This window comes from Pelmatolapia mariae, linkage group LG3_W (assembly GCF_036321145.2).
Source record: "Pelmatolapia mariae isolate MD_Pm_ZW linkage group LG3_W, Pm_UMD_F_2, whole genome shotgun sequence".
Lineage (NCBI taxonomy): Eukaryota > Metazoa > Chordata > Actinopteri > Cichliformes > Cichlidae > Pelmatolapia > Pelmatolapia mariae.
In genome coordinates, this window is record NC_086229.1 from 35827837 (window position 1) to 35855729 (window position 27893).

A 27893-nucleotide genomic window follows, 5' to 3' on the forward strand; every position below is an offset into this window, starting at 1 on the left:
ACCTGTCTGAGGCTGCCCGCATTGCCAGGCAGAACAGCCGTATTGCCCAGGCCCGGCAGGCGAAGAATTATGACCGCAAGGCTAAGGGTGCGCCCCTCTCGGTCGGTGACAGAGTCTTGCTCGCTAATCGTGGTGAGAGAGGAAAGAGGAAGATCGCTGACAAATGGGAATCCACGGTTTTTGAGGTGGCATCTGTGAAACCTGACATCAATGTGTACCACATCAGAGACCCTGTGTCACTAAGGGAAAAAGTTGTTCACCGAAACCTACTACTTCCTGTCAGTTTCCTTCCTGCAGGAAATGAATTCCTAGGACCACGATCCTAATGATGAAGGAACTGAGCTCACAGTGTTCATTCAGTGAACTACTCAGTTTATTTTGGCCTCAGAAATGCTCATTCTGTTTGTACATCACTGTCAGCAATAGACTCATTCTGCTGTGGACAGGAACACATGTGACATCACTTCCTGTTTGTTTGTGACTGAAGAGGAAGAAGTTTACAAGGAATCATTGAGAAGAGTTTCAAACATCAACTGATTGAATCCATGAATCTGAAAATGTGTTTGTGAGTGAAAGAGACAGACATGTACAGACTGAACTATCTGTTCAACAGTCAGAGTGTTTCTCTAACAGGAGACACTCTTTACACTCAGCACAGAGACACTGAGGAACCAGGCCAGACCATAAACCCAGGATAAAGAGTTTGAGTGAATGTGGTGTTGAAGGTGTGGAGGTGGATCAGAGTGTCAGAGGAGACTCTGTAGAAGGACAGAGTGCCAGCAGGACAGTCCACATACACTGCTGCTCTGTTAGAGACAGAGGAGGAGGAGGAGGAGGAGGAGATGGATGTTTGTCTGATATTGTGCCTGACAGAACGAGGACCACGATCAGAGCAGATCAGACTCCAGGACTGATCATTCCCTCCAAACACACAGTCATTACTGTCTCCTTTCCTTCTGATGCTTCTGTAACTCACAGATATACGAACGTTTCCTCTCCACTCGACCTCCCAGTAACAGCGACCAGTCAGACCATTTCTACACAGCAGCTGACAAACATCAAATCTGTCTGGATGATCAGGATATGACTGAACCTCCTCCACATGTGTCACCTTCCTGTTGTTGTCAGACAGTTGGAGCTTTGTGTTCACTGTGTTTGTGTCGATTGTGAGTTGACAGGAATCTGATGGAGAGAACAAACACAATCCAGCTGCAGTTATTGATCCATCATCTGTTCATTGATTGACACTTTGATGATGACTCCTGACATGATGAAGATGGTTGAATGTGTGCTGCTTTGTTTTCATGAATCCCATTAAAAACACACTTACACTTCCTCAGACCTGGTCTCAACCATCGGACTCCAGCAGGCTCCACCCTGAAAGGAGGAGGGGTCAGAGCAGTCAGCATGCACACATGGACATTACATGGCTCTCACACACACACTGTTACACACTGAGCTCAAAGCTCGGCTCCACTGTTTGATTCAAAGAAATCTACATTTATTTATCAGCAATTTAAAAACAGGTTGAGCCAAAGTGCTGCACAGAGTAGAGATAAAATAGGAAACATACACAGTAATTACTATAAAGACTCGTCAGAATTGAAAGCTACAGAGTACAAATGTGTTTCCAACCGGGTTTTAAAAATTTCGAGTGTTGGTGACGACCTGATGTGAAGGGCGACTGTTCCAGAGTTTGGCTGCAGCCATCGATAAAGCTCACCTCTGTTTTTACGGCTAGTTCTGGTCAGAAGCTACTTATCTGCAGACCTGAGGGCTCGACTTGGATTATTTTTGTTAAAGAGAGATAAGATTGAGCCGATCCATTCAGAGACTTAAAGACAAACAACAAGATCTGGAAGTGGATTCTACGACGTACTGGTAACCAGTGGAAAAAGCTGGAAAAAGCTGGTGATGGGTCGTCTAGCACAGAGCCACCGCTGGAACCAGACAATTCATGAGGGAGAGAACTGTGACAGCACCGTTCCTTCACTTGACCTCAGTCGCTCTCGTCTGCTCCCTCGTAACACTGCTCTTTATTGAGGTTACATGAATATGCATAAGTTCATTAACATATGACGTCTTAGACAGGTATGAACAAAGAGTACCAGTCTGTGCATAGTGTAGGTATGTGTGTGTGTGTGTGTGTGTGTGTGTGTGTTCCAGATGTGACCCTGTGACCCCAAAGCTGGTGCTAAGAGTCCAGCGGTCCCCCTAACAAAGGGCTCTTATACTTAACCAGGTACAGAATAGGTGTCCTCCTATACCAGGGCTCAGCAACCTTTTACACCCAAAGAGCCATTTGGACTCGGTTTCCATGCAAAAGAAAACTCTGGGAGCAGCAAATACTTTTTGACATCTAAAATGAAGATAACACTGAATATATTGTTTTTTACCTTTGTGTGAACAACTAAGGTGTGTTGCTTATGAAATCTCTATGCTGCTAAAAGATGAAAAATATATATTTGCAAAATTCTGCCTAAATATGTATTTTACCAGGTTAATGTGTGTAGCGGGGGCGTGGTCTGCAGCGCCGCTGCAGGGGAGGCGGATGCGCCTGAGCGGCGCCCGCAATCATGCCTCACCACCTTAAAGTCTGTGCTCTCTCTGCTGTTGTGTTGTTGTTGTGTGTCGGGCTGTGAGCTGCAAAGCTACAGCCGGCTGTATGCGTACAGCAACCGTGTGTGAAAAGTGGTCAATAAAGAGATGCTGAAAAGCGTCTTCATGGAAACATCGTCGGGTCTGCCGTGATATGTTTACAATGGGACTTCTGCTCCTGAACTTCTGCGTGCAGCGTCTGCAAATCGGGGCTGTACGAAGTCACTTTCATCTTTACGCAGGACTGTAAGCTGTCGTCTGTGAGGCGTGAGCGTGTTTGTTTTTAACATAGTTCACGGTGGGCAACAGCTGTTGACATAATGTGGATCTGAAGATCCATAATTGGCCTACCTGGAGTTGAAAGTCTTGATAAATGCATGGCTTTATCAAGTATACCGGCTTCCGCGAGTGTGACGCTTATTTTGAGCGATGAAAAAGTAATAAAATATTATTTAATTGTTATATCTCAATATCACAATAATCTTTCAATTTAGAACTACAAGTTAAAAAAGAATGAACATAAATAAAATACACTTCAGCTAAATACTTCTAATTTATTTTCCCAAACCACGCAGAGCTGCACTATAAGGACTAAAGAGCCGCATGCAGGTTGCCGACCCCTGTTCTATACCATAAATCAGTAAGAGAAGGTGTCATGTTCCTGGGTCTGTTGACCCAGCGTTTTAAGTTTTAGTTTATTTGGATGTTGTTTATGTTTAAGTTCATTAGATTAGCGGAGTTCATTTGGTTATTAGAGTCCTTGTGTTTTCTTCCCCTGTATTTAAGTTTCCCTCACCCTTTGTGTTTCATGCTGCGTGTCTTATGTTATCAAGTTTGTATTATATTGTCTGTCTCATGTTTCCTGTTTTATTTTGAAGGAGTCGTGTGTTCTTTGTTCATTGTATTTAGTTTCACTTCCCTTGTCCTGTCATTAGGCTCATGTCAGTCAGCAGTTCATCCATGTGTTCCCACTTCCCCTAATCACCTCCTGTGTATTTAAGTCCTCTGTTTTCAGTGTGTCATTGTCAGGTCGTCTGTTGTTCCACGTCATGTTTCCAGGATTTTCCATGTTTAGGTTTTTTGCAATGTTCAAGGTTCTGTTCTTTACCTTTTTGTGTTTAACATTTAGTTTTCCCAGTTTAGTTCTAGTTAGGTTCTTTCTTGTGTGCATCTGCCTTTTTGTTTTTGTACCTTTTTATCAGCCATATTAAACGGCTCGCTTTTTGTTGATACACAAGTTTTGGTCCAAGTTCCTTCGTGTCTGCATTTTGGGTCCGCTCTTCACAATACATACAGTCTGCCTCTGCCAGACTGTGATAGAAGGTACGACCTCTCTCGTGACCTTAAGGTGTGTGTGCATGCCAGAGCACTCTGGAAGGCACACAGAGTTTTTAAAGACTACTAAGGATCAAACCTCTATCATTATGCTATCGATTATAAAACTCATATATGAGTAAATATTTCGAAGCATAAACGACAATCAACAATATAAACCTTACAGCTGGTTTTAAAAGCAGAATTTATTTGTTTCTCAAATGAGGAAGAGCTATCGAGAAACACTTCTAAATCTTTAGTTCTGAACTTTTCCAGTGGGCCAAGGTCAACTTTATTCGATAATGCTAATTCTTTTCCCTTGCATTATAACAATGTGAGGAGTTAATGCTAAGTATACTGCCATCAGCGGCTAATTCTAATTAGGGGTGAATAATTATTACCACCTAATGCTAATATCGTTTTCTCTTCCCTTTTAACAATGTGAGCAGCTAGTGCTAGGTAGGCTGATGCTAGCAGCTAATGCTAATTTGATGTGAATTAGCATTACATTAGTGAGGAGTTAAGGCTAAGTAGACTGCAATTAGTGGCTAATGCTAATTTTAGGTAAATAGGAATTGGCATCTAATGCTAATACCATATTTTCTTGCTTTATAACAATGTGACCAGCTAATGCTAAGTAGGTTGCCGTTATTAGCTAATACTAATTTGAGGTGAATTACCAACGTCCTTTTATGATAACAATGTTTTTTTTTACTTTTTAACAATATGAGTAGTTAATGTAAACACTATTTTTCATTCAATTTTAACTTTTCCCCTGCAATGTGAAGAGTTAATGCTACATAAGACGCCATTGATGGCTAATTCTAATTTTAGATGAAAAAGCATTTGCAGCTAATGCTCATACTGTTTTCCTTTGCTTTGTAAGAATGACAGCAGCTAATGATACGAAGTCTACCGTTATTAACTAATGCTAATTTGAAGTTAATAACCATTAGTAGCTAATGCTAATACCATATTTTCTTTCTTTATAACAATATCAGTAGCTAATTATAACACTACCTTAATTTAGCATTATCCAATAATGCTAACACTTTTCACTTGCATTATAACGATGTCAGGACTTAATGCTAAGTAGGCTACCATTAGGGGCTAACTCTAATTAGGTGAACAATTATTAGCAGCTAATGCTAATATCGTTTTTCCTTCCCTTTTAAAAATTGTATTGTATTAGTGAGGAGTTAATGCTAAGTAGGCTACCATTAGTAAGGTAAGTAGCCAATTTGAGGTGAATAAGTATTAGTGGCTAACGCTAATACCCTTCTCGCTAGTGTTATATTGATGTGAGACGTTAATGCTAAATAGGCTGCCATGAGTGACTCCTTTCCCTTGCATTATAAAGATGTGAAGAGTTTATGCTAAGTAAGCTGCCATTAGCAGCTAATGCTAATACTGTTTTCCCTTGCTTTATACAACTTGAGCAGCTATTGCTAAGTAGGCCACTTTGCTCTGCTAAGGATTTATGTGATCATGATGGAAACTGATAAGCTAATGCTGCTAAGCTAATGCTGTTTATGGACCCTGTTAGAATCAATAGCTGTGTCCAAATTCATGGGCTGCATCCTCCTGAGGCCGCATTTGTAGGCCGATTACGACAGAGCAACGCGCCGAAGGCTGTCCAAATTTGTAGACTCCTCCGAATGCAGCCGACAAATGCGTACTCCTTTTCCCAGATTTTGAAGGATGGGTATATCCCAGAATTCATAGCGCGGCCCAGCCAAACTCCAGTTTCTAACAATGGCGGCCACTACTAAGTTTTAAAATTACTCTTATTAATCTTTCTGGGTCACAAAATAAACTTTAAACATATTTTCAGGCGAGAATGTGGGTGTATAAACCTCAAATATCTGCTCGGTTTATCAAGACATCGCATATTTGCAAAAGTGCTTCGACGTTTTCGGAGACATCTGTTACCCACCAGCTCGATAGCTAGCCCAGAGGTCGAGGGTCACTGAAGCCGCCGAGAATGGCACAACTCCCGGCACATCATGTTCAGATCACTGTGGACTTTCACTACTCAGGTTAAACGTAATATACAAGTCACTTAGACAACTTTAAAATGTTATTATATTATATTATATATTATATATTAGATAGCAAGGAGCAGACGGCCAAGTTTATTAAACTCCACTGAGACAGCGGTGACGCTAATATGAAGGCTAGACTGTCCAATTTCCCCAGCTGTTTACTTCCGGCCTACTCGACCTTCTGAGGACCCGGGCCACGTAGACCGCGAAGGCCAGGTCCTCAGGAGGATGCAGCCCATGAATTTGGACACAGCTAATATTTCATTCTCATTCTGTTGTTTGAGAACAATAACAGAAAAATTTGCACTTGAGAACAAATTTATTGTGAATTCAGCTGTGAATGTAGAGTTTGCCATTATTTAAGCTTCCATTTCCATGTACTATCCAGCTAGACTATTGTGTTTGTCCCTGAAAATATTCCTGCATGTGTGATTTTTCATGTCTCATCTGCAGGAAACAAACAGCAAGTGAGTGAAAGACACAGGACACAGGCTCTTCCTCCTCTATCAGACATTCTCTCCATACCTGAGAATGTCCAGTCTCCAGCCTGGATCCTTCAGTCCAGCCGACAGCAGCTTCATTCCTGAGTCTCCTGGATGATTGTAGCTCAGGTCCAGCTCTCTCAGATGGGAGGGGTTGGAGCTCAGAGCTGAGGCCAGAGAAGTGCAGCCTTCCTCTGTGATCAGACAGCCTGACAGACTGCACACACACAAAACAACAATCCATCTGTCAACAATCGTTTTCTGTTTGTCACAATAACATCTGTCCATTTACATCTATTCAATGTAACTTTATTTATAAGTGACAATACCCAACAGACAACAACAGTAATCTCAAGCTGTTTAAAAGAGTAAGGTAACAGCCTCCAATATTAGAGAGAAAGCCCCAACCATCAGACAATCCACTGTGAGCAGCACTTGGTGATGGTGGGAAGATCTCCCTTTGACACAAAGATCCTCCCAGTGAAAACAGGCTAAAGGAGGAGCATCTACCATGACTGGTTGCAGGGTGAGGGGAAAGAGAAGAGACGAGCTCAGAGAGACAAGAACAAAACACAAACTAAGGAGAGACCCAGTCCAACATAGCCAGGCTTTCTTTGCTGCTTTGAAAAAACCTCAAATCCCAGTCAGAGATGATGAGCATCATCACAGTGATGATCATTTCTCTGTTAACCCAGGCTTTCTGCTTCAGAATCTGTGCACGCTCACAGAACAAGGAGACCTTTAAACATCATTTCACTAAATGGATGGACTGAGCTCAGCCTACAGATGAACTGGTGCCAGAGATCATAAAGAACATCAAACAGTCAAATTCAACACTTTAGATGGAAATATGAGATTAATGCTGCAGACAAGCATGAACCTGCTGAATTCATGAACATCAAGAATGCAGTGAGTGGTAAAATAAAGATTTGGCCTCAGTGTTACTGTCTATTCCTAACATATGCCTAACATAATAGCTGCACTTTAGAGCTCTAAAACTGGAACTGACACATATTTAACTCTAAATGTTACTCAGTACACTCGCCAACAGTCCAACAAAGGAAACATGGAGATCACATCAGTTTGTCATCAAAGTCTAATTATTAAGGCAAGTTAACCTCTTATTATCATGTTAACTCATTAATTGATTAACATCAGCAATTATTTTAATCAGAGTTTTTAAAATCATGATTATTGTGAAAGGGCTCACTGGCTCTGAATATAAAGCCATGGGTCAGAGGAGGGATGTTGACCAGTGCTGGCTTGAAATGGGCGTCATTATGCGTCTCAACCAATAAGAGCATTGAGGGTGGGCCTAATACTACTGCAGCGCTCACATGACCCAGGACAGGGAGAAAGGGGCGGGGACAGAAACATGGAGACAGGTACAGATCTTTGACACGGACATGTTCATTTTAAACTGTTCCAGGAGGCAGTGTTGATACAAGTAAAGCTATCTGGAAGCAAGGTTGAGTTTTTTATCGTTGGAGTACTTCATGTCTGAAGTATCACTTAAATGCATTACACACTGTTGATGGTGTGACGTTCCCCCAGAGGGGTCTAGGCGGTGAGGGGAAGTAACAAAAAGTGTCCGGGTCAGAAAAAGGAGTCAAGGAGTCAAACTAGTTAAATCAAATAGCTTTATTAAAGTTTGTATTAAAACTATCTAAAAGAGACGGACAAGCCGCTATCACCATTTAAGCAAACAAACAAAACTCAGGCGTTGATCAATAAAGTAAAACGTAAGCCAAAAAGAAAGAGCAGCTCACTAGCTGCAAACACGGACATGCAGCTCACTGCAAACACAGCCAAAACACTCAGCTCACTAGCTACAAACACACAGCTCACTAGCTGCAACCACACTAATGGCACTCTGGCCCAGAGCTCACCTTTCCCTGTGCTTAAATACTCTTAATTACTGACGAGAGTCAGCTGCACAAAAGAAAGAAGGTGGCACCTCAGGCAGATGGGAGATTGTAGGACACACCCACACAGGCACCTTCAGGATGAGGCCCTGCTAGGGCCGTAACAATGGCAGCAAACAAACCACCCAAACAAACAGTGGTGGGAGGCTTGTGCAGACTACGTTGGATCAGCTTGTGGGAGGAGTCTAGATAAACCAAAGAAAGACAAGCTAACAAACGCCACAGTGAAGTGAGTAGCTACAAACTGCAGGCCGATTAGTGTTGTTGAAGAAGTCGGTCTGAGGAACGTTCTAAGGATCAACAAATGACGACATGTATGAGCCTCAAGACGCACCATCACAAGAAGAATACATGAGCTGTAGAAAAAAGAGAGGCTACGAAAGCCACGGCGCTACAACGTGGACCAGCTGTTGGTCTCTCTGGAGACTACTGGGCGTGGCTGGGTAACCATGGTTACCTGGGAGTTACAGAAACGTGCAGAACGTGTGATTCATGTTGCACAGCAGTGGGACATTTGAAATAAAGTCAGCACACTCAGTACAGATAGTGCATCAAATATGATGCTGCTGCCAGACGTCTGCCTTTGAACACGTCCCTGCATCGCGCACAACACCAAGGTTGCCATGGCAATCACAGCTAACAGGGACAACGTGCACAGCTGGAACCCTGCGGGTATATTTAATATGATGTATTTAACATGATGTATTTCTCAGTGTCCTGTCTGTGTGTGAGAGACAAACAGTGTTGGGAAGGTTACTTTTAAAATGTATTTCACTACAGATTACAGATTACATGCCCCAAAATGTATTCTGTAACGTATTCCGTTACGTTACTCAATGACAACTACGTGAATGTACTATTGCTGTGTGATTTATTACTATTACTGAAGGTCCGCGGCTCCGAACCGTAGTAAAGGGACCTCTGGCTAATACCGTTCCGTGTCGGGCTCGTAGCCGAAAATGACTTTACTTTGTTGTCTGGGTCAACTTTGCTTGCAGGAGACAGAGAGAGGCGTTGAAAGGCTGCTCCAACGGAACTTATGGTTTCGGAGGAAAAAGCGAACACGGTGTACAGTCGAGTCTTAATAGCTTACTTACAACTGGGCTCGTCAGGCACTCTTCTTGGCTGCAGTGGTTATTATTATATTTACATTCTTCCAGCTCCCGTTTTTGCTCCGTGACAGCTCCGACTTTTCCTTTCTCTCCCCCCTCGCTCACAGACACATAACGGGTATGGCAGTCCATTCTCCCTGCAGCATGGACTACACTGCCCATGATGCTACATTCTTTAGAGCTATGCCTGTAGCATTCTGCCTATTAGCTTAGCACAACAACAACAACAAAAAGGCGCTCTCTCACCCAGGAAACACGCAGAGAGAGAGAGAGCGTCGCCCTGTAACCATGGCAACCGTAACGCTGCCGCCTGGGATAACAGAACAGCTGTCAAACAAACCCAAACAATCCTGACCCACCACAATATGAAGCAGGAAAGTACCGCCGTGTAATCCATTTATTTCAACAAAGTAACTGTATTCTAAATACCATCTTTTTAAACGGTAACTGTAACGGAATACAGTTACTCATATTTTGTATTTTAAATACGTAACGGTGGTACATGTATTCCGTTACTCCCCAACACTGGAGACAGACAGCCTCTATATGTGTGTAAATACAGCATGAATATGTAGAGGACATGTTTGTGTATATAAGTACATGAATGCTCTGCGTCATTTGAATCTTTGATTCTTGTTTCTGTTGCAGGTCTGTGACTGAACTTCTGGGAGGAGAAAAGTTGGTTTCATGCTCTGTGATTCTGTGTTTTGTCATCTCTCTCAGGTGATGGAGAGCTCAGATGATGACCCCGCCTACGTGGTCAAATTCAAGTCTACATTCAGAACAGACCTGGAGACAGCAAGCAAAATACCAACATTGTATATGTGAAACTGCTGCTGCACTGGAGCCAGATTCAAGGAGCTCAAGTGTTTACCCAGATCTTACTGAACTTACTGAAGGAACAGAGGGTTGTTGGAGGGACACCTGTGGAAGCAACAACATCCGAGCCACCAGACAAAAAGTTGGCCCTATTGGTGCTTCATCAGAGTGTGAACAGGAGGAAGACTCAGCTGAGAACAGTGTGGTGGATACAGAGCAGAGCCCACCATCAGTACAGAGGCCTGTGCATTAGAGTGCTGCTCCAAACATGCAGCACATGTACTTGGCCACAGCTGCAACATCTGTACCTGTGAAAGCTGGTTCTCTGTTGCTGCTCATATTGTACAGAAGAAGAGAGTTTCTTTATCATCAGAAAATGTGAATGAGCTTGTGTGTCTTAGCAGCTGGCTCGGTGCAGAGGAGGAAGAAAATGTCAAGTCAGAGGAAGATAAATACAGTTCATGTTGTCAACTCAACCTGGACTATTGAAAGAGTTTTTCTTTGTCTTGTTTCTGACTGAGATTCTCCAAAGGAAATCCAGCACAAACACACACTTCACACACTCAAAGTCCTGCACAGTAAATGAGCTGATGAGTGTTTGTGCTGCTGCCTGATAACAGAAAAATAGTTCTGCTGGTTCCTGTTCTGAAAACACACATTTATAAATGTTCACTTGCTGGTGATCAAAGGTGCCTGTTATAATGTTATGATGGTGGCTCTGGACTCTGAGGGGAACTTTGTAAAAAACTAGTTCAAATGTTGACGTCCTGGCAGAGGCAAAGAACTTTGATTTGATATTTGATTTGATTAGATTCATGTTTCAGCTCAGACTGACAGAAATATGAATTGAACTGCTGCTGTGTTAAAGGGAACACTGCTGTTAGAAAGCACCTGATTTGTGTCGGCACTTTGAATGTTGCACTTCTCATACTGCAGTAATATTAAAATAAGGACACAATACACTACTTTTGAACTCATGATTGAATGTTGCTGTAACAAAGCCATTAATGGTGATTCAAAGTGTTCATGGTTTCCCAGCACTTCAAATGATTGTACAAGTGTGACTGATCCACTTTCTAATGTGTGTGTAGCGCACACTGTGTGTCACTGTGTCACAGGTGAGTCTGTGTATTGTAGGGTATAGGGATATTTTGCTGCTATTATTTGCTGCTATTTTTTTTATAACCATCATTACCATTTCATTAATAACAGTTTTGATATTGCATTCAGATGTTCAAACATACTGGTATCATAGTAGCCTTTTTTACAGGTCCAGTAAGAACCACGTTAAACTGTTGAGTTGAATCTATAATCTTAAATGTTTATATGCAGACTGCATTGTGAAAGAAAGTATACTCTGTGCCAAAATAAGACAGGAAATTACATGTTTGCAGGGCATGCTTTTTGCAGAAGTGAAACCGAAAGCAGAGTGCAAGTTATTTTAAGTTATTTTGTAATATCTTTTATGCATCTATATCTTTTGATTAAGCTTTTAGTAGAGGTTCTTGATTGAAACAGTTGTTTAATACATTTTATATATAAGTCAAGATTATTACACATATGAGGTGGCTTCTGTTTGGTGAGAGGTCATAAGTTTAGTTAGTGAGGTCAAGACAGACACACACACACACATAGTCGGTAGACTCATGTCTAGGGAAGAGTTCAGACATATTTTGCTGTGCCTGCATTTTGTGCTTGCGTAAGTGACAGTTTGTTCGAGGACTTGCGTCTGCCTGTCTGTCTCAGCCAGAAGCGAAAGTGGGAAGTTCAACAGGAAGCACCTGCCGTGGAGATAGAGACAATGTTCTTTTAAACTTTGTTCAAAGTTAACCGAACGTTTGTGGTTTTGAGTTGACGTATCCATGTATTGTATTTGTTAACGCAAGAGGGGGCGTTAAACCCCGATGGTATAAGACGATTGTCTTGTGTATTTTTGGGCGGAGATCTACAGCTGATGTTGCTGTGTACATCTCCCCATGCTGCGTGTGTTCATTAAAAATCATTGTTTGACTCCACCTGACAGGATAAGTGTGTTATTTCGATTTTCCTTCTCTCTCTCCTTAAAATGAACCTTAACCGTATCCAGGTTCTATGAGGAGAACAGGATATAGTGAATTAGTCCAGCAGCTTAAAGTCTGACTCCATCCTCCATTTAAATAACTAACACCAACAACTGAATAGCTTTGCCTGTGTGCAGCTGACACTTCATTTTAATGTCCTTCTATTCTGGTTCATCTGGTTTCAGTTTCTATAAGCACACAGGTTTCATCAGTGACTCTGTGACCTCAGTAATCTTTGCTGGGCCTTAATGCTCTGAACAAAGCTGCACATCACAAGACTAAATAGAAATGAACCTCACTTCTGTTTGACTTCAGCTCTCAATGTCCCACCATAACCCATGGAAAGAATTACTGTCCATCCAGGCTCCTGAACATGAAGCTGATGAAGGTGGAGTATTGTGAGGGCTGATGGAGATGATGATGAGGAATCCAGGAGCAGTGGGTGGATGGCAGCATCAGCATGAAGGATCAGTGTGAGAATACATCATCATCCACAAAGAAAACCAGTCTGAGTGTCTGATGCTCTGGCTAGAAAGACGCAGTCCCAGCAGTTAGCTCAGGGTTGGGCAATCTCAGTCCACGAGGGCCGGTGTCCCTGCAGGTTTTAGATGTGTCCTCGAACCAACACAGCTGATTTAAATGGCTAAATTAGCTCCTCAACATGTCCTGAGGTCCAGAGGCCTGGTAACAAACTAATCATGTGATTCTGACAGTTGATGAAAGAAAAATGCTGGATCTCACCTGAGAGTTTCCAGTGTACAGTGTGGACTCTTCAGTCCTTCAGACAGAAGCTTCACGTCTGAATCCTTCAGGTTAATGTTACTCAGGTCCAGCTGTCTCAGATTAGAGGTCTGAGAGCTGAGACCTGAGGCCAGAGTTTCACAGCTTCTCTCTGACAGGTCACAGTGACTCAGTCTGAAAAATAACAGATAGACAATTACAAAAATAACACTTATGTTGAAGTGTAATGAGATACTATTATATTTAGCAATATTTAATCTTGTTTTTTTCAGGAAACTGAGCTCTGATGCAGAGCAACACGTGAAGAGAATCAGAGGAGAAGAAATGGAGAGAGAACAGCAGTAAAACAACACTGAATTGTTCAGTGTGCTTTTGGTATCAACACAATGTGTCAAATTTCTTTATTTTGTATTTGTTTTAGTAGAATTGATGATTATCACTTAGACAACAACCACAGGTCAGGTCTAAATTGCACTTTGGTAACAGTTACACCCAGAAATATTTCAGAAATGTGGACAATTTCTGCTGCAATTTATTCAGTATTGAACAAAGTGAGCACTAATGATCACTTATATTTTTGATATTTTATTTGAGTTGTTCCCACCTGATTTGTGTTAACTAGAATAAACATTTAAAAAGTAAAGGTATGATCGCATATGTACTTACAGAGCTTTGTTGGAGGGTTTGACCACTGGCAGCAGCCTCACAAGAGCCTTTTTAAAGGCTCGTGTTCTCACTTAGATCATTTATTTCTACTTACATTTCTTTCAGAGAAAAATGGGGATTACTTTGAAAACAGGAAGTATTTTCCCCAAAAATCAGCCCTGGATTAGTGAATCACTCAAACATGTTCTCAGTCAGAAGAAACTGTCTTGTTATTAAGGGAGAGAAGAAAAAGATCGAGGCACAGAAACTTGTTGAAAGAAAGATAAAGCAGCTAAAATCAGGTCTAAAAGTAAAGCAGAACATAAGTTGAATAAAGGACACTCAAGGCTGGCTTGGAAAGGAATGAAGTCCATGGTTGGGATGCAGAACAAGGACAAAAGATGAATGTGATGCTGAATCAGACTTGGACTCATTTGATTCCAGCTTTGATATCATTGATTTCAATGAAGAGCTTTGAGATTTTAGGAAAGGGCTGGTAGCTCTGAGAGTCCCACTGATGAGGTGTCTGTGAAGGTTCGCAGTCATCTAAAGAGCTTAGAAAAAAAGGCATCTGGACTTCTTTAAGTTTCTTGAAGACGTTTCACCTCTCATCCAAGAAGCTTCTTTATTTCTAGGGTCAAATGGTGGAGAGTCCCAGATTTAAGCCCTGTGGGAGAGTCCACCAAGGGGGTCATGAACCCCCCTGTTGATCCTCTACCTAATCACACGACCAAGGTGTGAAAATGTCAGCCAATCAGCCAAGGTTGCGGAGTGCTCACTGTGAAACCTAGCCCCACCCTATCATGTGATTTCTTGAGGTTAGCCTCTGTACAAACAGACTACAGCCATATGAGAGTGAGTGTGAGTGAATGAGAGCACACACAGGACACTCTGATCTCTGAATGTGTGTGACTCAGTGAAAAAGAGCATTGTACTGGATATACTGGGACTGACAAACAGAGTTTAAAGAGAAAAATGTTTGAATGGATTATGCTAAAGTGAACGTGCTAATGAAATCTGAACTGACTGAAATGTGAAGTGAAGATAATTCAGATGTAAAACAGAGAGGGGGGTGATAATAAGGTGGGACTGAAGATCAGTGAAGGGCATGTAAACACCTGATTGGTTGACTAGATATCAGATGGACAGTTTTACAGTTTTCCCTGTGGATTATAACTTTAAGAAGATATGACATTCATCAAGGAATCCTGCTCTCCGGATTATTTCCATGAACACTGAGCTGGAACACATCTACAGTGCTGAAAGTACCTATCTCACCACCCCTCTCTGTGTACATTCACTTTTTAACCCTTTGTGAGACAATAAAGATGTAAATCTGAGTATTTATCTATGTTAGTGCAAACACCTCTAATATGTTGGTTTAGTCTTTCCAAGTCATAAATTCCCTTGGAGTCTGCGGTCCAGGCTCCTAAAATCATCCTAGTTTAACAAGCACTACAATCTAGAGGAGAGCTGCACTAACAGGTGTGACTGATAAGATCTGACCTGCAAGGATACTCATGTTTATGTGTATCAGGACAAGCAGGGAAGACATGGACATCAAATCTGTCAGGCTGCCTGAGTCCGCTCATCCATATCAGCTCAGAACTCTGCATTATGTACTGAGAAAGACTCAGAGGATCAGGGATCAGAAGTTCTACAAAAAGCCAAACAAGACTTCCTGTATAGAGGTCTGTGGGCCTACTGATCCACAGTGTCAGGACAACTTTCACATCATATTCATCTCAGCACAACTAAAACATGGTGACTGACCTCAGAGTTTCAAATCGACATCGTGGATTCTCTAGAAGAACACACAGCTGCTTCACTCCTGAATCCTGCAGGTTGTTGTAGGTTCCACTCAGGTCCAGCACTCTGGGATACGAGGGGTTGGACTTCAGCGCTGCTGCCAGATAATCACAGCTGATCTCTGACAAACCACAGTCCCTCAATCTGTATAAAGAATGAAAGATGTAAGTTTATTAGACAAAGTGTGAGCTTGAAATCGTTCAGTTTTTCATCATCTGTTCAGAGCTGAAGAAGGTTCAGAATGTAGTAGTTTTGAAAATGGAAACTCCAAACAGCTGAAACCAACAGGAAGCAGTTTCAAACAAACAAAACAAGAGAAAAAACTCTGAATGTTAAAGTTGTACATTTCTCATAAAAACATGAAAGAGACTTGAAAAAGTCGTGTTTTTCCTTCCAGGAACCACATGGCTTCACTTTTAAAGGTGAAGTGTGAAAGAAATGGACATATTTGAAGTTCAACACCTTTTTCCAGTCACATCATTAAAGCAGACAAACTACAAGCTCATTTTCATTCCAACAAGTCATCTTCTGACCTGGACTAACAACACTGGTCTCAATGTGCAGCTGGCTGTGAGACCAGTGCTCAGGGACCGTCTACAAAGTGCAAGAACATCACACACTCATTTGCTTCCAGCACTTTCACACAAACATCTACTGTCATTATTGTCACCAAACTCTGTGGATCCTTTATTGCAAATTCAAATGGGATCAAATGGTCAGACAAAAGAGGGTTATGAGGAAATATGATGAAATGTTGTGTATTAGCAGCAAGTTATTGAATCATTTTCATGCTTCTTTGCCTCTTTTCTGCAGAAATTCTGCTGATTCACCTCTTTTCTGAACAATTTTCAGCCTTTTCACCTTTTATCAGCACAATTCTCAGCAGCTTCTGCTCATTTCAGCAGAATTGTCCATCTCTTCACCTCTTCTTTGTAAGAATGACTATATCTCAGGGAAATCAATAGCTGCCTTGAGACCAGGAGGACCAGTTTCTAATCCTATTCAGGGTGGCATTTTTTTTTTCACCACCATACAACTTTTTGCAACTCTTTTCAGCAGAAACTCTGCTGATTCATCTCTTTTCAGCGCAAGTTTCTGCTTCTTTCCCTCTTTTCTGCAGAAATTCTGCTGAGTCACCTCTTTTCTGCAAAATTTTCAGCCTTTTCACCTCTTATCAGCACAATTCACAGCAGCTTCTGCTAATTTCAGCAGAATTGTCAATCTGTCCACCTCCTCTCTGTGAGAATGAGTTTGGGTCAGTGAGATGAGTAGCTACCTTCAGCCCAAGAGGGCCAGGTTCGACTCCTGCTCATGGCAACATTTTTTTTTTCACCACCTTGCAACTTTTCATCTTTTTCAGCTTTTCAGCAGACAGCTTCAGCGATAAGGCATCCACACAGCATTTTCGCAGGAAATGCAAATTTTCTAGTCTACTTTATTCTGGTTGCTTCCAGTTTTTTTGGCACTTAACTACTCCCTCAGTTTTCAGCCGATTTTCTCAGTTCAAACTCTAAACTGTTCTGCTCTTTCTGCTAATTCCTGCTATGATTTTTGGTGTTTATTACTATTATACTTTTTAAAATATTACACTTTTTTCCTTTAATTTGTCCCATTGAAATGAATGGAAAACTTCCACAATTCTGCTAAAACTTGCTTGGGGAGGTTTTGAAATTCACAGCTGAAATTCTGTAACGGGAGGCATTTTAAAATCGCCATATCTCCTTAACAAAGCAAAGTTAGGACTTGAGGCTTGTGCCAATATATCTTCAGACACTCCTGACACTCACAGTGGAAGCAGTTTTTTCATTCATCTTACCGTTGAGCCATAAATTACGTTTGTTTGAGGGGTGGAAATCTGTCCTCCTCTCAGTTCTCACACTCTGAAAATGAAGCCGTTTCTTCTCTTGTCATATCTCCGCGACGGAGGTACAAATAGCTATGGAAATCACAGTCAAAATACACCAAAGTCCGCTGATTCACCCAGTACAAGAATTATGCTGCTAGCCCTCCTAGTTTTTGAGTTACACGACGTTTTGTAACTCCAAAAAACGGCGCTTTTCGCCGCTCACCGCGATCTATTTTCTGACTGCCCAAATGTGTGTCTTTCAGCCGCCCGCCCGCTTGCCAGGTGGCGCAATCGGCAATGACACGGCTCTGCAGCTCAAAGGTCGTCGGTTCAATCCCACCTTGGTCAACATTTTTTTTTTCAATACAAATTTATACACTATCACAGACCTGTAATTTATATTGATCATTTATTACAATTCTGCAAAGTTTTATAATTTTAGCAGCTTTTCTAATATGGACCGAAATACATACAAGTACCCAGCCTAAGGAAGCAGACAGAGGCAGTAGCTCTGATTGGTGAATTTGAGCAGAATCAGGTTGTTCTTTCATTTCATTTCTTTATTTATTTCACACATGGTTCATCGTGTTTCTTTTTCTACATACAGAACCAGGGGCGATTCTAGGATCAGAGCTTTGGGGGTGCTGAGCACCCAGAGACCTGCCCATCCAGGCAAGGTAAACTTTACTCGTCACGATGAGACTTCTTCCCTGTCTCTGTCAGTCCCTGCATCCTTAAATGTCTCCAGTTGTCCCGAGTTCCCTCTGAATGTCTCCATGGTGCATTTAAACCCCTGTTCCACCCTGTCCTCATCGTCTGTTGACTTCATCTCCATTATCAGTCATCATAATTTTACCCTCTCTGTGCAAGTCTGCAAATTTCTTTATTAAATTATAAGATTCTTAAATTCATCAAGTCTCTCTCTGCCTGGGTCCTCGTCACGAAACATGACATCACTGTTTTGTACATTTTAAGACAACCCCCACATTTGTGAAAGAAAAGCAAAACACTTTTGAAAAGTGTGTAACAAAACCATCAAATCTGATAAAGGTTATTTAAATGCTGCTAAAGTCGACTACTGCCAAAGAAGAATGGATTGGAATAAAAAAATACATATCCTAACCTTAATTACTGTGGGAAAATAATGGTGCTCACAGTGAGTAAAAAGTAAACTCAGTGCATTTTTGGACAGAGATACACTTCAAATGTGTATGTATAATATAATGCAGATACAAAAGAAATACACTCCAAAAATAGAAGAGTCCTTGAAATGTACAAAATATTATTAAAAGATTAGAAAAATGGAGACACCTTGGCCCATGGTACAATGTATGAAAAGATCTTTACTGCAGATGCTACTATGGCTCTGCAGATTTTTTCTTTTCTTTTAACCTATGTCGCCTCACCTTGAGGTTGGCAAATCTGTCGATCACATTTTGGTGGTCAAGTCTCTCAAGCATCTCTTTCTCAGTTGACATCACAGCCAGGTGCTGGAGTCTGCTTTGACCCATGGTCCTTCTCAGCCAGGTATGGAGCTGACTCAAGACTCTAAATAACCTTTCAAAGGTAGAGCTGCTAACTGGGTTTGTTAGGGCAACCTGAATAACAGTTTTCAGTGGGGAAGATCTGATTATCCAGAAGATTGTACACTGTTAACATATCTGGAATGGCATCAGCCTCACTCTTGAGCTTCAAAAAGTTTTTGACAACCGTGACTTCCTCTGACTGAAGTTCAAAATGGTAATGCAGTGCCAGGGCTGACAACCCAGTTTGCTTTGCAGATTCTGTACAGCAGCTTTAATATAGGGAGAAAACTTCCAGATTGTATGAGTAAAATTAGTTGGGGGTTTTTCTTTGCCAGTTTAACAGTTTCTGTTGTGCCTGTTAGTACTCCCTTGTCTGTTTTCTTACCTGGTTCTTCCTGAACTTGTACTTTCTCCTCATGTTCTCCTCTTTCCTCTCTACCTCTTTGGACTGACAATCACACAAAAATAGATTGTATTTAATTAGATTTTTTTTTAAACTATTAAGATGACTAATAAAAAAGTCCTCTCTCAGTGTACTTTCAACCAAAAAGCCACTTTGTAGCACAAATACCACAATATGGCAGAAATACTATGTTTTGGCACAAATACTTTGATTTGGTATACTTTAGCTTCTTCACACTTTTTCAGCAAATTTTACATTTTTTTCACCCCTTTTCAGCACAAATTCCAGGTTGTTTGGCTGTTTTCAGAAAAAAAAAACTCTTTTCAGCAGAAACTCTGCTGATTCACCTCTTTTCTGCAAAATTTTCAACCTTTTCACCTCTTATCAGCACAATTCTCAGCAGCTTCTGCTCATTTCAGCAGAATTGTCAGTCTGTCCACCTCTTCTTTGTGTAAATGAGTTTGGGTCAGTGAGATGAGTAGCTACTCCGAGTCTGGCAGGGCTAGGTTCGAATCCTACTCAGGGTGACATTTGTTTTTTTACCACCATGCAACTTTTCAGCTTTTTCAGCTTTTCAGCAGACAGCTTCAGCGTTAAGGCATCCACACAGCATTTTCGCAGGAAATGCAAATTTTCTAGTTGTGTGGATGCCTCAAGGCAACTACTCCCTCAGTTTCCAGCCGATTTCCAGCCGATTTTCTCCGTTCAAACTCTAAACTGTTCTGCTCTTTCTGCTAATTCCAGCTATGACTTTTGGTGTTTATTACTATTATACTTTTTAAAATATTACACTTTTTTCCTTTAATTTGTCCCATTGAAATGAATGGGAAACTTCCACAATTCTGCTAAAACTTCCTTGCTTATCAAACTTAACTACTTCCTCATACTTTCACCTAGAAACTCCATTCAAACTTTAAAATGTTGTCAACTTATTGGGCTATTCCTGTGTGATTCAGCTTTTTCAGATCTTCTACCGTTTTAATTTTATACCTCTTTAAGTTTTCAGTTCCAAAATTGTGATTTTTCAGAAAATACATGCGTTGCTATGGTTGCTATGCAATTAACTCAGAGTGTGCGCTGGTCTGTTCTGAATTTTCTCTTCATGTCTGAACAACTTCTTGCTACTCGCTCAATTTCCACTCAACCCCCACAAATTATACATCAAAACGTAGGTATTTCTGCTGGCTTTCAGACAATGTTACTATCTTTATTGTGAGATTTACCGTTTTTTCGCAATTTGTATTTGTACGAAGTACAGTATTTCTGCCAAATCATAGAATTACTGCAATTTCATAGTAATTTTGAGGAATCCCTTTTGTTATAGTATTACTTCTAAGTCATAGTATTTCTGCTTTGTCATAGTATTTGTACTGAAACATAGTATTTCTGCCAAATCATAGTATTACTGCTATTTCATAGTATTTGAGTGAAATTACAGTGTTTCTGCAAAAACATTGTATTTCTGCTAAATCATAGTGTCTGCCAAATCATAGTATTTGTGCCAAATTACGGGATTTTGCCATTTTGGCTAAGTAGGAGGCTGACTGTTACTAAGTGCATCAGTGTACATAGGTCATCTCTTGTGTTGGAGTGCCCTCTTGTGGGGCCTTTTGGATAGTGCCTTAGTAAACGTGAACACTGCAAAGAAGCAGGGGCGGAGCGGGGGGGTGGCTTACTGGGCTTAAGCCCGGGTTGTTTTTTCAGAAGCCCAGGGTCTTTTGGAGTATAATTTTTTCATAGTTGGATGCCTGGCTGACAACTGTATAAAACAAAAAACTACACACAATATTCGAAGCACGTAGTGCACACTGTGGGAATTTGCGACTGTGCGAAGGACTGCCCTGTCCTTCCTTTTTTGTGAGTGTGGACGCTTCCTCTCTTTGCTCTTCATATGCTTTGCTTCTTTTATTGATTTTTATTGATTTTTATGCTGATTTTTTCCTTTTTTTTTCTGTATGAGCTTACCTGCGAGAGTTTCTGGACACTTATAGATCATTAGGACTAAAGTGTTCTTAACAGAAACAGCAACATTTCTAGTTACCTTATCCTCAGCGCTCCGTGTGTCTGTGGCCTAGACACAGCTGAAGCCTGATTACAGCGTCTGGACTCCGAACAGCCTCAATAGCCTGGAAAGGTGCTAACCGCTAGGCTAACTAGCAACAAGATGCCCTCCCTCTCCACAGATGACTACCACAAACTCCTGCAGAAGATTGCAGTACTGGAGACAAAAATTCATCGCTTAGAAGTAAATGTGGAGGTAAATGGACTGTGTGGAAATGAAACAACCTTGCCTTTGATTCAAAGCAATGGCGATGATCAAGCTAGTACACAGCTAAGGAGCACAGATAACATGACCAAGAAAGTAGACTCTGTGCATTATTATAAATCATCAAGCGAAAATACCCCCTTGGACTGTCCTGGTGCAAAACCAAGACATAAATCATGTCTCCTGGAAGGGGGAGGACGTATCACAGGCAGAGCACAGCGAGCTGAAATCTCTGAAACCGACTGGCCTTCACTTCCTACGAGACAGAGAAGCTCTTCTACCCCTGTATACGGGAGGAAACAGGACTGGACAACCGTGAATAGGAAGGTTAACAACAAACCTCCAAAACAACTGAATGTCAAACTGCAGAACAGATTTGCTCCACTATCAAAGGACCCTGCATCTATATCGGACAACCATCCATCTAAAAGTAGCGAAGTAAGGTCTGAAAATCTGTTGAAAAGTAAAAGGCCACAGGGAAAGCTAAAGGCTAGGCCTGAAACTCTGATTGTTGGTGACTCTGCCGTAAAGGATGTACAAAGGATGTGTGGTAAGAACACTAAAGTCCTCTGCTTCCCTAAGGATATGGTCAAAAACCTGAAGGAGAGAATTCTTCAGATTGCAGATGAATATCCAACTGTGACAAATATTGTTCTGCATACAGGGTCAAACGATGTGTCCAAACAACAATCGGAGGTTCTGAAACGGGACTTTACTGGATTATTAAATACTGTAAACTCTCTGAATGCAGCTGTATTCATCAGTGGGCCTGTACCGCCCGTCAGAGGAGGAGACGAGAGATTCAGCAGATTGTTTGCACTGAATAAATGGCTTATATCAGCATGTACTGACCACTCAGTGCATTTTATCAACAACTTTAATATTTTTTGGGAACGCAGGCATCTGTTTAAAGCAAATGGATTTAATTTTAACAAGTCAGGGGTGAAACTGTTCACCTCCAACCTGTTTTATTCCATACGTCATCCATCTGTGCTTGGTGCCAAGGCTGAGATAAACGAGGAGTTATCTCATAAAGAGGAACAAACAGTACTCCAAGAACAAACAAAGCCCAGCAGAAACCTTGAGGAGGAGCTCCATCTGCCCCCACCCGGGAAGAGCCTCAGAAAGGAGAGACATCTGAGGCAAGAAGAGGGGTCCCTATTTGCCTCCAACTCTCTCAACAACACCAACGACCAGGACCAGGGACCACGACCTTCCCCAGTCCCCCAAACCCCTGACAGGCCATCACCCTCCTCCCCCTCCCTTTCTCCCTCCTCCCCACACCTGAAATTCACTGAGGAGATGATGGAGCGGGTCAATGCTGGGCTCAGATCTACCCCCTGGCCCAATCCCTTTTTGTCCCCCATTAACCCCCCACCAGAGCAGCCAAAGGTTCGCCATCGAGCCCCGCCCTCAACAGAGCAATCAAAGTTACACTGCGCAGCCTCGCCCCCCTTAGTTCCTCCTTACCACCTTCATGCTCTGTCCCCGCAGTCTGATGTGTGATGTGTGGAGGGTCCAGGCTGTGAGGATTATGACAGTGGTGACTTTTCCCAGGAGAAGCTGGGACCCTGTTTACTAGAAGGTTTTAAAATTTCTGTACTTTTAGGTGACAGAAGGAGACATGTGGCCTGGTCAAAACACAGAGAGCTGCACTCTAAAAGATCTTTAAATATAGCAAACATACCTTGTGTGCCACAGACTGCTCCCAAACACGAGGGGGCAAATAATACCTCTAAAACACTGAGCACAGCCTTGATTTTATGTTTTTAACTGAAACTTGGTTGGACCAAAGTAACAGTGGAGCTGTTCTCATCGAGTCGACCCCTCCTAACTACAGTTTTATCAGTGAGGCCAGGGTGAGCAGGAGAGGAGGAGGGGTTGCCGTCTTATTTAATGAATCATTTCAATGTAAGCAGCTATCTCCTGGAAGTTTTCAGTCTTTTGAATATGTGGCGTTACAGCTGAAGGCCCCATCCAAAGTTGTGTTTCTTAATGTTTACAGGCCTCCCAAATACTGCACAGACTTTTTTAATGACCTCAGTGAACTGCTGTCTGTGATCTGTGTTGATTTTGACTGTGTAATTATTGTTGGGGATTTTAATATCCATGTGGACAACCCTCAGGACAAAGGGACTAAAGACCTGAGTAACACTCTGGGCAACTTTGGGCTGACTCAGCATGTAACAGAGGCCACACATAATAGAGGACATACTCTTGACCTACTGATCTCCAAGGGCCTGAGCATTTCAAAGGTTACTGTATCTGATGTGGGCCTATCTGATCATTACTGTGTTTTCTTTGAAAGTAAAATCTCAGCCCACACAAATATATCAACAGCAGTGATCACAAAACGGTGTATAACTGAACACAGTAGTGAGATCTTCAACCAGGTCTTCCCATTAACACCTGATCTGTCCAGAGGTTCAGTCAATGACCTCGTCAATAGCTTCAATGCTAAAATGTTAAATGTAATGGACACTATTGCTCCCATTAAGGTGAAGGTTATCTCTGGAAGGAAGAAGTCTCCATGGAGAAACTCCACACTGGTGAAAAATGAAAAAAGAGAGTGTAGGAAAGCTGAGCGCAGATGGAGAAAAACAAACCTCCAGGTTCATTATGACATCTATAAAGAGAAACTTCACAATTATAATTTACAACTGAGGAGTGCAAGGAGGTCCTACTTCTCTGACATCATCACCAAAAACAGTCATAACGCTCGGGTCTTATTTTCTACAGTTGACAGGCTAACAAACCCTCCTGTGTCAGTGGCAACTGAACTTCATTCGACCATGACCTGCAATGACTTTGCCAAATTCTTCACAGAAAAAATCCAAAAGATTAGACAAGCAATTGCTACATCAACAGCAGATCCAGGATATGTACTGTGTCCACCAAAAAACTGTTTAAACACCATCAAACAGTTTCACCCTATTAACAGCAAAGACCTGGAGGACATCTTAGGTCAACTGAACTCCTCCTCTTGCTGTTTAGATGTCCTGCCAACAAGTTTTTTCTAAAAAGGTCTCAAAGACTTTGGAGTCAGACCTGTTACAGATCGTAAACTTTTCTTTAATATCAGGTGTGTTTCCAGAACCACTAAAAACTGCTGCAATAAAAACCTATACTGAAAAAGGACAATCTTGACAAGACACAAATGAACAACTACAGGCCGATCTCAAACCTCCCATTTTTAAGTAAGATCACTGAAAAAGCAGTTTCTCAACAGCTCAATTACTTCTTAACACAGAATAACTGCTATGATGCCTTTCAGTCAGGTTTTAGAGAGAACCACAGCACTGAAACCGCTCTGACCAAAGTGTTTAATGACATATGTCTGAACACAGACAGTGGAAAAATGTCAGTCTTAGTTCTACTGGATCTCAGTGCAGCATTTGATACTGTTGACCACAATATATTACTCAAACGACTGGAGAACTGGGCAGGTCTTTCAGGAACTGTACTAAACTGGTTCAAAACATACTTAGAAAACAGGAAATACTTTGTATCAATAGGTAACTTCACATCTGAGCAGACAAGTATCACATGTGGAGTTCCCCAAGGTTCCATCTTGGGACCCCTTCTGTTTAACATTTACATGCTCCCACTGGCACAGGTTATAAAGAACAACAAAATAAACTATCATAGCTACGCAGATGACACACAAATATATATCACATTGTCACCAGGAGACCGAGGCCCTGTACAGGCTCTTGGTAAATGCATTGAGGAAATTAATGACTGGTTGTGCCACAATTTTCTCCAGCTAAACAAAAACAAAACTGAGGTAATAGTCTTTGGTGCCAAAGAAAAACGATTACAGGTCACCAGAGAACTTCAATATATACACCTAAAAACCACAAACCAGGCGAGAAATTTGGGTGTAGTGATGGATGCAGACCTAAACTTAGAAAAACACATTAAGGCAATAACAAAATCAGCTTACTATCACCTCAAGAATATTTCAAGGATAAAAGATCTGATGTCTCAACAGGACCTGGAAAAACTAGTCCATGCATTCATCTTTAGTAGGCTTGATTACTGTAACAGCATCTTTACAGGTCTACCTAAAAAATCAGTCAGACAACTACAGCTCATTCAGAACTCTGCTGCTCGAGTCCTCACTAAGACCAAAAAAGTGGACCACATCCGTCCAGCTCTGAGGTCTTTACACTGGCTGCCTGTCCGTCAGAGGATAGACTTTAAAGTTCTGATGCTGGTTTATAAAGCTCTGAATCGTTTAGGACCAAAATACATCAGTGACCTCCTGACCCAGTATGAACCTTCCAGATCCCTCAGGTCATCTACAGTTCTGATTTTATCTACTGTTCTGATTTTATCTACTGTTTTGATTTTTGATTTTAAATACTGTTTTGTTTGTTTGTTTGTTTGTCTTAATCAATTTTAGATCATGCTTTTTATTTGTTTTTGTTTTTAATGTCTCTGTAAAGCACTTTGAATCACCTTGTTGTTGAATTGTGCTATATAAATAAACTTGCCTTGCCTTGCCTTGCCTTGCGTAAATCCCCCCTAATATTGGTATGATCCGAGCTCAGGCACTAAGCGACTGAGCGAGGGGGCGGGGCAGCTGCTGCCTGCGAGTGCGCTGAGAGAAACGGAGCCAGGCAGACAGATGAGAGTTGAAGTTTGACCAGGTACCAAAGCAAATCATTCGTACTGTACAAATGATGTAAATATGACGGTTTATCATGAAAGATTGATATCAAACTGATCACTTGAACCATATTACGTTACTTGCTCTTCAAGTGAATCAACAAATGGTGAAATGAAAAGCCGAACAACAACAATGCTGTTTTTTGTTTTTTTTAGAGAGTCTTAGCTTACATGTATGTTTATTTCATATTTTCAGTTGTTACCCTCCACGGCTAAATAAATCGGTTTCAGTAATGCACTGATATACAAGAATGGACATAAGGGGCTTCTTTCAAAGAATAAACTCTGGTAGTATTTTATATATTATGCTTTGTATGTTTTTCAGTATATTTCTATGCAAAACAAGAGGAATTTCAATACACAGCAGTATATTCACAGTTTAAACCAGATATTTACATACACTTTATGGAAAACACAAGAACATTTTTTACTGTACAACATCAATTTAGAGTAAACTTGTTTTTTTTTGGATAAATAAATATTGAAATATCTTTTGAATTAGTTAAATGTCAGAATAAAGAGAGACAGAGCTGTCTATTTTTTATCACTTTCATCAAATTTAGGAGTACATATACACTAAGTTTAGTGTTAATTAATAAGAAAACTCCAGACGATTCCATTCTGAGCTTAAGAAGCTTCTGATAGGTTAGTAGAGTCCATGTGAGTAAATTGGTGGCACACCTGTGGATGCATATAAGGCAAAACACAGAGCCTGTTTCTGTGACATGGGAAAATCAAGAGATGTCAACCAAAACACCTGGAAAAGAATTGTGGAGCTCCATAAGTGTGGCTCAAGTTTGAATACAATTTGGTGCCATTTGCAATGAAGAAATACAAATAGTTTCTCTCTTTACTCTTAAAGTTAACAAATATGTTTTTTATAATTATCAATCTAAAAAAATAAACATTTAGACTGATTTGATGTTACAATTAAAAAAGTGTTTGTGTTTTGATCTGAAGAGTGTGTAAATATCTGGTTTCAACTGTATATTTGATGATTGTCAGCACAAAGAGGGAGAGAGAGGAACAGAGAGGGAGATGGAGGATGAGGACAGAACAGAGATGGAACAAGAGCAGGTGAGACACACATGTTAGTCAAATGGTTGTTTACCAAAAGTATCACCGTATCATAGGTACTCATGTATCTCGTACCTAGTGTTTCTTTTTAGGTTTGTTATTTTTCAAATTCTATATTTATTAAGTTATGCAGGCTTGTTTGAACAACAAGGCTAAATAATTATATAAACTTTTCTCAATCTAAATAGTGGACTTTGGTAGAATTAAAAAAATAAGTGTAGTGCAGGTCTATGATGATTTTTAGTGCTACTATCATCTAGTTCTGATTCTGGTTCTGTCTTGATTAAGTCCTAAGTAGTCCAGATTTTGAACTGTTGTAGTCCTGTTTTAATTCTGGATCAGTTCTGGGTCTGGTTGAATTGGGATTTAGTCCGCGTGTTTTTCCCTATATGAAGTCATTCTTTTTTGAACAAAACTCAAAACAGAGCCAATTAATCTTTCAGTCATTTCTACCCCCCCCCCAAAAAAAATAAAAAAATAAAATAAAATAAATAAAATAAATAAATCCCACATGCATACTACCCTTTAGGGCTAAGCCCCGGGTGTTTCAA

The 27893-nt window shown here is 41.0% G+C and overlaps 1 protein-coding gene across 1 annotated transcript in view; it reads right to left on the reverse strand.

Annotated features, from left to right (window-relative positions):
- Positions 1-419: 419 nt before the first annotated feature.
- The window catches only part of LOC134622347 (NACHT, LRR and PYD domains-containing protein 12-like), a 134601-nt gene continuing 107127 nt past the window's right edge, over positions 420-27893 (reverse strand). Inside the window, exons 10-14 of the mRNA XM_065470152.1 lie at positions 15515-15694; positions 13097-13270; positions 6483-6656; positions 1331-1377; positions 420-1182 (exon numbers count right to left, since the gene is read on the reverse strand). Of these exons, the coding sequence (XP_065326224.1) occupies positions 650-1182; positions 1331-1377; positions 6483-6656; positions 13097-13270; positions 15515-15694 (1108 nt within the window). The 3' untranslated portion in view covers positions 420-649. The remainder of the gene's footprint in view (positions 1183-1330; positions 1378-6482; positions 6657-13096; positions 13271-15514; positions 15695-27893) is intronic.